The following is a 12,952-nucleotide window of genomic DNA, read 5'->3' as shown; positions in this document are numbered from 1 at the left end:
TAGGGGAATCCAGTCCGCTCAGATTTATGCTTTCTGCTCGGCTACCACACCTCTGCACCGTATACTGAAAAACGAACACATTGATTCAAAGCATCATGATCATCTGTATTTTATTTGGACCTCATTTGCGAGTTGTTAATTTCCAACCCTGTTCCTTCCACTCCAGGTTCCTTCTCTCCCATCTCCCTCAAATTCCCCTGATGCCCAGAAAAAAAATATTAGTTGGTCTTTGCCGCGGTAGACTAAGCCCTCTCAGCAGGCCTGCCCTGTGCTCTCAAGGGAAGTCTTTATCCAAGGCCACAGCAACAGTGAGAATCCTCATAAGACCACACCTTGACAGCAGAGAATGCTGGAGCCTTTCACAGGGCAGAATTGATATGGGGGGGTGGGGTTAGGGTGTAAGGTGAGCAGTACGCCAGGCAGAGGTGCGAAAGGCCAGTAGATGGATGCTGGAACAGGACCCAGGAGATGGAGCCCAATCTCTGCCCTCGTGGATGTTCTCCAGGTCCTCAGAGGCGGGATGGCATCCCTCCAGCCACCACCACTGTCTCCCCAGTGATATAGCTGGCGTCTTCGGAGCAAAGGAAAGATACGATGCCCGCACAGTCCTCTGGCTTGCCTATCCTGGGGAGGAGGGGAAAAAAGGAAGGGAGTAAAAATCAAACAGGGAATGAAATTTGCTTAATCAAGAAATATCACGTGATTTTTCAGGACCAGTGTACTGCCCATAAAATAGGGTTACCATGAATATAAGCTGTTATAATTCAGTATAACCATTAATACTGTACTCTGCAAAAACCACTGCACATTATATTCATATAATATAGAGATACTTTGTTTTTTAGAGAACTCAGGACACCAAAATCCAAAGTTATATAGATAACCTGGTGAGCAGCTATTTCATTCTTCAAAGAATTTGTTTCACATGTGTGCATACTATTCAAATGTCAGGGAGTCTGTGAGACAGTAAATGATTTGTTTAAAATGATTCCATTTGTACAGCTTCAATTCACAGACACCTTTTTCAGGAATCTATTTTTGTCCCTTAAAGTCATTTTGTGAGACTGTGCTGATTCTCAGTGTTTGTATCAGTGATTGCATAGTTAGGGAACACTTTATCCTAACTGCCATAGAATGCTCTAGAGGTGGGTAGAGTGGGTACCTCAAACCTAGAAGGCCTGGATTAGTGGTTCTCCATCCTAGCTGCACACTGTAGTCGTCCGAGAGGCTTAACTGTCCCCACCCCCACCCCCGCCAAAGATGCCTAGGTTCTACCTTGGATCAATTAAAAAAGAATCTCTGGGAGTGGGGTCTGAGCATCTGTGGTTTCAGAAGCACCCCAGCTAATGTGCATCCAAGACTGAGAAGCATGGGGCCAGATCATTCACTGTGGCTCAAGGGTGACAATACCCTTATTAATGAGTTGTGAACTAGGCCAGCAGCTCATGCCTGACATCAGAATGGCTTTGGGAGCACTTGAGGGTGTCTCCTTCCTCAAGTAGGCATTGCTGGTATGTGTCCTTGAGGAGACAAGGCGGAGGAGCTAAAGACAAGAGAGTTCCCAGAAGCCAGAAGCTGGAGAGAGGCAGGGAACTTAGAGGAAGGAGAGCCAGATGAAGGTGCCTGAACAGTTCGGCCAACCCTTTGGGGAAGAGGCTAGTTTTCTTAGGCAAGGGGAGTTTTGGGACTTGGTAAAGCTCTTCATTCCTTTTATTTGGATTGTAAGATCATCAACCTGAGCTTTGGACACATGACTCTTTTTATTCAAGGGGAACTAACAAAAGCATGTTTTGGTTTTGGTTTTGGTCCCTCATCCTTAGGGATGCCCAGAGGTGGAGGCAAACACCCAGGTGGAGAGAGGGGTCAGGGCCTCCCCCAGGGCTCTGCTCTGCTAAACCTGGATGCCTCTGTGTTTCGTTTTTGCAGTGGAAGCAGACTCCTTGCACACGCCACTGTAGTGATGCTGTGTTCAAGAACTTGTGAAATCTCTGTGTTTGAAGCAGAGGAGAGCACGCCTGTGTTGTCTGCAGGATGGAGAGTCAGTGAGCCGTGGGCTGTGAGGGACCATCTTTATCCCTCCTCGCCCTCCCCTGTGACAGCCTTACCTTTTTTTTTTTTTTTTTAATTTATTTAATTTATTTTTGGCTGCGTTGGGTCTTCATTGCTGTGCACGGGCTTTCTCTAGTTGCAGCGAGCGGGGGCTACTCTTCGTTGCAGTGTGCGGGCTTCTCATTGCAGTGGCTTCTCTTGTTGTGGAGCACGGGCTCTAGGCGCGCGGGCTTCAGTAGTTGTGGCATGCAGGCTCAGTAGTTGTGGCTCGCGGGCTCTAGAGTGCAGGCTCAGTAGTCGTGATGCACTGGCTTAGTTGCTCCACGGCATGTGGGATCTTCCTGGACCAGGGCTCGAACTCATGTCCCCTGCATTGGCAGGCGGATTCTCAACCACTGCGCCACCAGGGAAGCCCCCAGCCTTACCTTTTGATCTGCATGGTTGCTTTTAGGCTCTCCAGTCTTGCTTGGTCATCCCACAACTGCAGGAAAAAGGGAAATCTCTTCCTGTGAGGGCCAGCGAGGGGAGAAACTGCCTGCCCTCACATCAATTCAAAGGACGATGGAGAGGCACCCCCTTCACCTCCTAGTCCTTCCCAGCTCCCAGTCTCTACCCACTTCCCTCTTCTGCTCCATTCTCTTCAAGTTCTAGTGAGGCATTTTCCTGGGTCGCCCCAGGTCTCACCCACTTAAGGAGATATGAAATGGCCTGAGTGGTATCTGAATTCCTCAGTCTCACTGTGCACCTCAGGAAAGGATCATGTGGGGGTCTGGTCTGGACATGTGGCTGGTATGGAGGGGGGATATGGAAAAGTGCAGAGATGGGGGGTAGAAGTGGTTGGGAGCTCAGGACCCAGGAGCTGGGCTTTTCTACCTGAGAAGATGCCTTTTAGGGTCCCAGTGGGATGCAGGACTCCCCTTCCTCACCATACGGCTGAAGTTAGTCTTGATGAGTCCAGGTGCCAGGCAGTTCACCCTAATGTTCCTTTGGGCCAGCTCTAAGGCCATGTTCTTGGTGAGGCCCAGCAAGGCTGTTTTACAAACATTGTAAGGACCCAGGCCCTGGGGAAAGGAGAGAATGGGTTAGTCTCTTCAATTCCAGTTCATTCTTGGTTCTTAACATAAGATATAAAGGGTTATAAACAGATAATAGGGTGTCTCTTGTAATGGAGGGTCCCAGTTAGAAAACTGTCTTGTGGTTAAACCTCCCCTAGGTTAGCGTTTGTGGAGGCAAGGCCTCTATTTTGTTGGAAGGTACTCGGTGATGTGATTCCAAAATGGGACACAAACTTCTTAGGGTGATTGGAAGGGTAGAAGGTACAGGATGGAGAAGGGATAAAAGTAGCAGAAAAGGAGGTTCTTACAGGAAATGGTCTGTAGGCTCCTACGGAGGCCACAATCACCACTGAGCCGCCTCTGGAAAAAGAACAGAATGACCCTCTTCCCATGGACACCCTCCCCTCAGCATTCATGGGGCCCATCGAACGCAGGCTCCCTCTTGCTCTCTGTACCCTCGTTTCTCCATCTCTGGCACCACTGCCTTTGTCATCAGGGCTGTGGCCTTCACATTAATGTCCAGAATCTGCAATAGAGAGAAGAGGGGGAACAGCATGAGGGAAGAGGGCTGCAGAAGGCAGGGCAATGGGGAATTAGAGTGTGGTTCCCAGGATCTGTTTTTTAGGGCTGGCAGAGATCCTAGGGATGATTTACTTGGCCTTACAAGTGAAGAAACCAAGGCCCAGGGAGAGGTGTCTTTCCCCGGTTTATTCAGTTAGAGAATGACACATTAGGTTCGGGTGAGAAAGAATGGAGCCTGGTTCAGCTTGTTTCCTAAGTATGATTTGACCCAGAATGGGCCTGAACTCTCAGGGCTGCCTTGGACTTGAGCTGGATTTTCTGTGTGTCTTCCAACTAGGGAGAGCCTGGAATTGGATGGCTTCCTGGACCTGCCCCAGAGTGCGCCGTGTTTCTCAGGGGAAATGTGTCCTGACCTCAGGCACCTGGGGTTGTTCCAGCACTTTTCTGGCTTCTGAGCTTAGGGAGTGAGATGCTCTTGGCCCTCCAGGATGGATTGTCTGGCTGGACATGTATTGGCAAGTGGGATCATGAGAAGGCACTTGGGGGGAGCTGGAACACAGTCTACAATCAAAACCCCACATCTGTAATTTAAAGCAAATGCATGACCCTTGTTTACATTGTTCCAGGCACTGCTGGGATAGTCCCCTCCCATAACCCCCGTGCAACTTCTTATTTAGAAAATTTTCACTCTTACAGAAAAGTTGAAATAGAAGGACAATGAATATCCAGATATCCTTTACCTACATTCACTAACTGTTCACATTTTGTACCATTTGCCCTATCTACGTACCATTTGCCCTATCTACGTACCTATGCAGTTTTTCCCTTACCCTTGGAAGGTAAGTTGCAGACATTCTAATGCTCTAGCCCTAAAGACTTTAGCATTATTTCCAAAGAATAAGGATGTTTTTCCACACCACCATCCATTATCACACCCTAGACATTTAACTTTTTTTTTTTTAATTAATTTTTTTTTGAATTTTTTTTTATTTTTGGCTGCGTTGGGTCTTCGTTGCTGTGCGCGGGCTTTCTCTAGTTGTGGCGAGCGGGGGCTACTCTTTGTTGCAGTGCGCGGACTTCTCATTGTCATGGCTTCTCTTGTTGCAGAGCACGGACTCTAGGTGCGCGGGCTTCAGTAGTTGTGGCTTGCAGGCTCCAGAGCGCAGGCTCAGTAGTTGTGGCACATGGACTTAGTTGCTCTGCAGCCTGTGGGATCTTCCCGGACCAGGGCTCGAACCCGTGTCCCCTGCATTGGCAGGCGGATTCTTAACCACTACGCCACCAGGGAAGCCCAACATTTAACATTGATAATCATGATTTTACCTAATATACTGTCTATAATAAAACTTCCCCAATTGTCCCCCAACTGTCCTTATATTTTTTAAAGTCCAGGGTTCAATCAAGGATCAACCATTGCATTTAGATTTGATATACTGTGATATTAAAAAAAAGCCAACTAAACTGGTTTGCAGGGCAGAAATAGAGACACAGATGTAGAGAACAAACGTATGAACAACAAGGGGGGAAAGTGGCAGGGGGGTGGCGGTGGTGGTGTGATAAATTGGGAGATTGGGATTGACATGTATACACTGATGTGTATAAAATGGATGACTAATAAGAACCTGCTGTATAAAAAAATAAATAAAATAAAATTCAAAAAACAAAGCCAACTAAAAAGAAAAATTACTTGGTTTATAACTGATTTTCATGTGGTCTCTGTTCAGACTGCTCATGAAAGATGTTTCTCTACTTTGAAGAATATCAATCAGGAACTGATTCACTGAAGAGCATTTTGGCACTTTGGTCTCTACGTCTGTGAAACACTGATAAACTAGAATATTTTAGTATCCTTAAACTTCAGTGTTGAGAAATTATGGATGACGTCAGGGTAAAAAGCAAAACCATGGGAGATCATGAAAAATTTAGCATTTTCAAATCAGGTGGGAATATTAACCTCAGTAAAGAAAGACAAATAATTTAATTAAGGCTTTATAATTAAAGAATGTAGGTGTGTGAAATATATTATAAATATAATGTAATTGTACACGTTCACATGAAAACTAATATTCTGGTTCTTGAATTTAGACATCTGGATCTCAGATGTTCTAGACATTGGAGTTAAAAAGGAAAAAGCGCAGGTCTTTTTAAAAGGCTGTATGTTATAAAGCGGCAACTTAGTTAATTTCACCAGAATTGATATTTCACTTAACTAGCAGCTATTAAAGTTTTCCAACTAATGAAAAATCATTCTTTTTTGGCAGCTGAAAAGGGGAGGGGTGGCGTGTAAGTCTGAGTGTACTAGTTATTGGCATATTAGCTGCCCTGTCTGCTGGAAATAAACCAGGAAGAAGAGCCTGGATGAGCCCACAGGGTCGGGGGTGGGGGAGATGGGGGAGGGAGGCAGAAGACGGTTAGCAAGGAGCAAATGAAGACGAAACTGGGGAGAAGCAGAAATGAAAGAGAAGGGCAGGGACAGAGGAAGCCCCCCACCCCGCCATTTGCCCTTTACCAGGTGCACTGCAGGCGTGTGGCAAATCGCAAGGATTCCTCACATTTACACTGCACTTGACAAATACATTCTAAAAGCAGACTGAGTGTGTGCTGTCTTCTGAGGCCCACCCCCTGCTGCTCTCATCCCCTCTCACCTTGTCCCATACCCCCTCGGTGACATCCATTAAGTTTCCAAAGAAAGGGATGACGGCAGCATTGGAGACCAGGATGTCCACGCCCCCGTGAAGGTTCACAGCCTAGAGAGGAGTAAGATCTGAGTTAGGGCTGCAGGACAATAAGGGAAGTGCATTTATCAGTGTCGATAAAGAATTCCTTCTTAGGAACAGTTGTCAAAATGACCTCTTTTCCTTAAAACATTTTCTCTCCAAAACACCCCAAGCTCTGCTGCTAAAACATTTAAGGTCGTCTCATTTCTTTGGCAGTCTTTTCTTCCTGCCCCCACTTCTGAGGGTGTCACTGACCTTTTGTTCTTTAGACTTTCCCTTTGGGTGCTCCTTTATTCTCATGGCCTCAGCTCTCACCTCAAAGTCCATTTCTAGACCCTTCCTCTTTTTTCCCAGCCCCATTTCTCCCAGGGCTTACTGTCCAGTTCACCTTGAATGAGTTACCATTATCTCAAACTCAGCCTGTCCACACGTACCTGAACGGAGAAACAAGTTTAAACAGACCTATAGGGACTTCCCTGGTGGCGCAGTAGTTAAGAATCCGCCTGCCAATGCAGGGAACATGGGTTCGAGCCCTGGTCTGGGAGGATCCCACATGCCGCGGAGCAATTCAGCCCATGCGCCACAACTACTGAGCCCGCGCTCTAGAGCCCACGAGCCACAACTACTGAGCCCGTGTGCCACAACTACTGAAGCGCACGCGCCTAGAGCCCATGCTCTGCAACAGGAGAAGCCACCGCAATGAGAAGCCCACGCACCACAACAAAGAGTAGCCCCCGCTCACCGCAACTAGAGAAAGCCCGCACAGTCACGAAGAACGAACGCAGCCAAAAAAAAAAATGAGACCTATAGAAAGTTGCCACTTGGGCCTTTGAGGTCACCTAGCCCAATGTCCTCATGGTGAAGGTGATGAAACTGAGGTCCAGGGAAGTTAATTTCTCAAGGTCATATAGCTCAATAATGACATATCAGGACCAGCTAAGAAGAGGAGGCCTGCTCATTCGGTCTCTGGGAAAGGTGAAGTGATTTGCTCAGGGCACAAGGCTAGTTAGTGGTGGCAGAACTTACACTCTAACCCAGAGCTAATTCATAAGAGTCCTTCAAAAGTGAGTCGGGGTCACTATGAAACTGGCTACCCAGGAGAGCCATGATGGAGAGGATGCCGGCCTGCGCTTAAAGCAGTTCCACACTCGGTTATGATGCCATTTCTCCCTTCCCCCCACCCCCTGCTTTTATTTTTTTGGCCTGGAGGCATGGAAGATTCAAGGCAGAAACTGAGATTTAAACTGGGAAAACCAAGAGAGGCAACATCTCACCTCCTTAATAAATTGTAAGTAGGTGGTGAAGGCACGTGCTGGAGTAACGAGTAGCCAAACAGAATCTGCCAACATTGTGCCACATTGCAACCAGACTTCGCATTGGCCCAGAATTGGCAATTTTGATGCCTTGGGCAAGCGGCACTAAATGGGCCCTCAACCAACTCTGTGCTTCCGGATTTGGCACACAGAGGTGTGTTATTAACAATCTGCTAGCTCCTGTTTTAACTAATTATTCTTGCTAACTAGGTGCTAAGCTCAGTTGCTTCCACACTGCTGAGGTGATGCCTGGGCTGTCAACATGTAAATTTAACAAATTTTAAAATCACATAATCTTTGCAAACATGTATCAATAGTCTCTTGCACTCTCTAAATTTTGGTGTCCCGGCACAAAGTCCCAGTCACCTGCCTTGGCTCTAAGTTTCATGATGAGGAGAACACGGTATGTGTTAGAAAGTGATGTATGCTGGGCCGTGTGCGGGTGTGTTTGGGGGTGGGGAGATGGTGGATTGCAGCACAATCGCCTGGAGCGCTTTTCCACTTCTGCTGTATATCCTGTCCCCTTCTCCTTCTAGGCCTATCAGCATAGAGAGGAGAGAAGGCTGGCTTTTGACTGAACAGACAGAGAACCCTGGAAAATTAACGGCAAAGCTACTATGACCACCCAGGTGTCTTCTAAGGCTTGCTCTAAATTGTGTGATTGCTACTCTGTGTTCTGACAGGTCTATTTTAAATTTTTTAAATAAATTTCTTTCTTTTATTTATTTATTTTTGGCTTTGTTGCGTCTTCCTTGTGGTGCACGGGCGTCTCATTGTGGTGGCTTCTCTTGTTGCAGAGCACAGCCTCTGGGCGTGCGGGCTCAGTAATTGTGACCTGCGGGCTCAGTAACTGTGGCACGCAGGCTCTAGAGCGCAGGCTCAGTAGTTGTGGAGCACCGGCTTAGTTGCTCCGCGGCGTGTGGGATCTTCCCGGACCAGGGCTTGAACCCGTGTCCCCTGCATTGGCAGGCGAATTCCCAACCACTGCTCCACCAGGGAAGCCCAGTTCTATTTTTTTTTTAAAAAGTAGAATCAAGTGGAAAAGCAGCTAATCTGGTTTCGGCTCACGACACCTTTGAGAAGCTCTGAGGTGCAGATTAGGAGGCCACTGGGGAGAAATCATCCTCAGGGCAGCAGCTTCCCTCATCACAGGTAGTGGCTGGCAATAGGCAGGACGCATCTCAAACTGCTAACAAGTATCCTATCATTCTCCACTCGACATTGACCATTCAAACTACTTGAGAGTCAATTTTTTTTTTTTTTTTTAAAAGTTATTTATTTATGTATTATTTATTTATCTATTCATGGCTGTGTTGGGTCTTCGTTTCTGTGCGAGGGCTTTCTCTAGTTGCGGCAAGCGGGGGCCACTCTTCATCGCGGTGCGCGGGCCTCTCACTATCGCGGCCTCTCTTGTTGCGGAGCACAGGCTCCAGACGCGCAGGCTCAGCAATTGTGGCTCACGGGCCCAGCCGCTCCGCGGCATGTGGGATCTTCCCAGACCAGGGCTCGAACCCGCGTCCCCTGCATTGGCAGGCAGACTCTCAACCACTGCGCCACCAGGGAAGTCCCTTGAGAGTCAATTTTGATTCATCCCTCCTATTTCCCATTTCTTGACACCGGCCAGGAAAAAGAAAATCTTGGTTGGTTCCCACTAAATGTCTCTTGGGCGCATCTGTTCTGGTCCTACTGCCACTGCTCTTACCTAAGTGACAGCATCAGCTTCCTCCCTGATGTCCTTGGCTCAGAGTCTCCTTTTCTCCAATATATCCTTCCTCCCAGTGCCAGATTATTGTCCTTTAATAACCATTTTCACCTTGCTCAAAACCTCACATGGCTTCTTATTTCCTCCAAGAATGTCTAAACTCCTCTGGGAGGCCACGGAGGCCCCTGTCCCCCATCCTTCCCACCTGGTCCATTTCCTACCAGCCCTCTCAAGCCTGTGCTCTCTCTCTGCTGTGGGTTCACAATGCTCCCCTCTCCCCTTCCATCCCTCCTTGGCTGTCTGCTCATTTTGCAGCGTCATCTGGAATCCCGGCCCTATGCCATCTGCCCAGCCCCACGCACTCTTCAAGGTCTAGTTCAAACCCCACTTCTGGGCCAGAGCTGCAGGACGGGTAAAGTGGACCTGGTGAGGGTCCAGAGGTCATTTTCCCAGCAAGATTTTGACATTAAGTGGCCACATACATTTCATACGGCTAGTCACTAGTTGGCCCAGGATCCCAGGTGGCTCCCTCACCCTGAGGATCAAGGTCTCAATCTCAGGCTCTGTCCAGCTGCCTATGCCAGGCAAGGTGGCTTTCTTGGACCCCCATGTGGCTCTCTCCAGTGCACATCTGAGCATTTGCCAAATGACTCCTGACAAATGGAATAACCTTATGCTGTCTACTATACCACCACCTACCATCATTTCATGTCCTCCTTGTCTAAGATTACCCAAATTATTTCACCATCTTTCATTCTGTTAGCACAATATCCTTTGCTTTCCATTCTTGGGCAGATTCTCCCTTTTACTCCAAGAAGTAAAGGGTGTGCCCTGAGCCTAGGGAAGAGCAGCCTCCTTTGCAAAATGTTCACATTTTCTTGTGCAGCTGGAAGACTGGTGCCAAGCACCAACTCTGACACTGGCTTAGACACTGTCTTTGAGGCTAAAGTCCAAGTGGGCACCTAAGGCCTGACCTGATGGGGAAATGCCTGGTAGTCTGTAGGTAACTTGGCAAGTCTGGGTTGGCTCACAGCTCTTCTCTTACTAACTGTGGGACCTTGGGATGTTGATCCAGCTTTCTGAAACAGTCTTTAAACAGGGAGACTAATCCTGGCCTTGCTTGGGTTGTTGTTTGGAGAGAACCTGCAAAAGGCTTGAAACAAAGTGCATGGCACACAGTAGGTGGTTGAAACCTAATGGGCTGCCTCCTGTAGGTTCCCGGAGACTCGACTTTATAAGCTGAAAAACAGGGATTGATTGTTTATTAGCTCATAGTGGGAATACCTATTTTGCAATTGTATTTACCCTTTTTATCTGCCCAATTAGATTGGAAAGCCAGGACCAGCTGTTTTTTTTGGGGGAGAGCCCCAAGGCACAATGCAGGGTTGAAACAGTAGAGTGGTGTTTTGATTCTCTGACTGAGATGGGATGATTCTCGGAGACAGAACAGAAAGGCACACAATAAAAATGTGCTGGTGTACTGGAGTGGGTATGCAGATCGCACTGTTGTGTTTTAGTTAACAGTGCTGGCTTGGATTACACCCGTGTTGTCCAGGAAAGCCAGCTCAGGCTGGCTCCCTTCTGCTACCTCCTGGCTCTGCGCCCATATCCTTGCTGCTCACCGTGGCTACCAGCCGCTCTCGGTCCTCGCCCTTCCCCACATGGCACACGGTGCCCGTCACACTCAGCCCCTCCCCGTGCAGCGTTGCCACTGCCCGATCCACGTTCTGCTGCTTCCGGCTGCTGACCACCACGTGGGCCCCATCCTGGGCCAGACGCCGGGCGATGGCGAAACCGATCCTGTGGGCAGAGAGAGATAAGGACTTTTGGTACAGGAAAAGAGGGTGAAAGCGTGGGCTCCTGAATCAGATTGCCTGGGCTTTGAATTCCAGCTTTCTCTCTGTAGGACCCCCATGTGTTAGATAGGGTTAATGGCACAGCCATTACCATACAGATGGACATGCTTAGCATATTTTTGGCACTGGTTTACTTATTTTTCTTATGGTTTTGGCCTTCAGTATAGGTTCCCAGGAAGTGATATCACCTTCCACAGGTGCCACCATGGGTCACAGGCCCCATACCCTGTAGGGACTGAGGAGAGAGAGATGAGCTAGGGGTATAACAAGCAGCAGCTATTTCCATGATTGGAGGGTCTCACTCAGAAAAGCCTCTACCCCCAAATATCTTCCTTACTAGTCTACATCATCTCAATATTCTATCTTTAGTTACGTTTGGGGGTACATGTGAAAGTGGGGGTCTCCAGTTACAAATGTAAATTTTTTACATACTCCCCTGGGAGAAAGGGTTACACATTTTGCACTTAGCCATTAGCACTTCCCATTCATTTGTATTTTAGATTTGTGAAGAGCTGGCATCTAGCAGGGTTCTGTGGGAGTGAGAAACAGGGTAGACAACAGTGGTTGGTGAGACACGGGCTGGGCAAGAGAGGTCAAAATGTACTGAACTAAACAAGAATGTGGACACAAGGCTTTTGTGTCCCCTCTAGGTAAGGGGCGCAGTTCTATGAGACTCTTGGGGTGCCAAAATGGGGTGTCTGGAACATTTCCACCGTCGGTGCAGGCAGTGGATAGGATTTTTGGAATCTGGACTGTCTTGGATTTCTGGTCTTCCCAGACTCTAGGTGGGGCCAGTTGACCGGGGCAGCCCAGAACCCTGGGAGATGAGATTGATGGGGGCGGGCAGCACCCAGGTGGCACAGTCGAGCCAGAGGCAGCAGTGACAAGAGGGCTGGCAATTTCAAGGTTGGGGGGGGTAGGGGATTCCGAGGGGACTGCAGGCCAACCACGTAGTTCCTTTCTTCCCGGGCCGACTCTGGCCACACGTGAGGCCTGAAGATGGGGCACGGGAGGCCAAGGACAAGGGGTTAGTACCTGTTTGCAGACAGCGGGGGGCCTCCGAGACTCGGGCTCGGGCACTCACCCGTCAGTGGAGGCCGTTACTAGGGCCACCTTATTCTCAAGCGGGTTCCGGCGCGCCGCCGCGGAGCTGGCCATCCGCACCGACTTCCACGTCCGCGCACAGAGACCCAACAGCAGCCCCACCTTTTGCATGGAGGCGGCCGGTTCAGGGTTCTGCGCCGCCTAGGGGAGGCGACAGAGGGGCAGGGCGAGGGGCAGGGCGAGGGGCAGGGCGAGGGGCAGGGCGAGGGGCAGGGCGAGGGGCAGGGCGAGGGGCAGGGCGAGGGGCAGGGCGAGGCCCCTCTCCGCCCGGCAGCCCGCTCGGAAGCCAGATCCCTTCCCCGCTCCCAGCTCCCCACCAGTCCTAGGGCGGGACAGCTCGTCTTGGCCCTTGGCGCAGGGAGCCGGCTGTGGCCGCGGCGCCCCTCAGTCCCCTGCTCGCCCCGGCCGGCCGGTGTGGGACGGTTCCGTCGGTTCCGGTTCCCTGTAGGACTGCCCCCGCCTCCGGGAGTCCGTAGACTTCCCTGTCCTCCCGCCCCTCCTTCCACATCCACGTCTTTTCCTGGGGGACAGGGGACTTTGAGTTGGTTGCTTTTGCTTCCCAGAACCTCAAGATGGACTTTGTTTTCCAAGAAAGTCTGGGTCCACATTTGTGACAGCCCACAAGAGGGCAAAT

The 12,952-nt window shown here is 49.4% G+C and overlaps 1 protein-coding gene across 2 annotated transcripts; it reads right to left on the bottom strand.

Moving 5' to 3' along the window:
- Nucleotides 1-93: 93 nt before the first annotated feature.
- LOC132359607 (dehydrogenase/reductase SDR family member 4) lies at nucleotides 94-12,480 on the bottom strand. 2 transcript variants are annotated; one of them, XM_059913913.1, is made up of 8 exons: nucleotides 12,299-12,476; nucleotides 10,981-11,158; nucleotides 6,272-6,373; nucleotides 3,560-3,630; nucleotides 3,413-3,464; nucleotides 2,976-3,110; nucleotides 2,475-2,530; nucleotides 94-624 (listed from the first exon to the last, which is right to left on the bottom strand). In XM_059913913.1, exons 1-8 carry the CDS (start codon nucleotides 12,427-12,429, stop codon nucleotides 510-512), a joined length of 840 nt encoding a protein of 279 aa, XP_059769896.1. In that variant the 5' UTR covers nucleotides 12,430-12,476; the 3' UTR covers nucleotides 94-509. The 2 variants fall into 2 exon arrangements, with proteins under 2 accessions (XP_059769896.1, XP_059769897.1); XM_059913914.1 differs by having other exon boundaries at nucleotides 536-624; nucleotides 2,923-3,110; nucleotides 12,299-12,480.
- Between the last annotated feature and the right edge of the window lie 472 nt (nucleotides 12,481-12,952).

This window comes from Balaenoptera ricei, chromosome 2 (genome assembly GCF_028023285.1).
Source record: "Balaenoptera ricei isolate mBalRic1 chromosome 2, mBalRic1.hap2, whole genome shotgun sequence".
NCBI classification, from domain to species: domain Eukaryota; kingdom Metazoa; phylum Chordata; class Mammalia; order Artiodactyla; family Balaenopteridae; genus Balaenoptera; species Balaenoptera ricei.
Note: the sequence above shows the minus strand (reverse complement) of the source record. Positions and strands in the feature narration are given on the sequence as shown.

What these genes read in the sequence shown, in the direction of transcription:
- LOC132359607 (XM_059913913.1), bottom strand. Translation starts at nt 12,429, where the DNA reads ATGCAAAAGGTGGGGCTGCTGTTGGGTCTCTGTGCGCGGACGTGGAAG. An exon ending in GTAACGGCCTCCACTGACGG is followed by an intron (nt 11,159 to 12,298) that starts GTGAGTGCCCGA and finishes CTCTGCCCACAG; the next exon opens with GATCGGTTTCGCCATCGCCC. An exon ending in CCAGAGATGGAGAAACGAGG is followed by an intron (nt 3,465 to 3,559) that starts GTACAGAGAGCA and finishes TTCTTTTTCCAG; the next exon opens with AGGCGGCTCAGTGGTGATTG.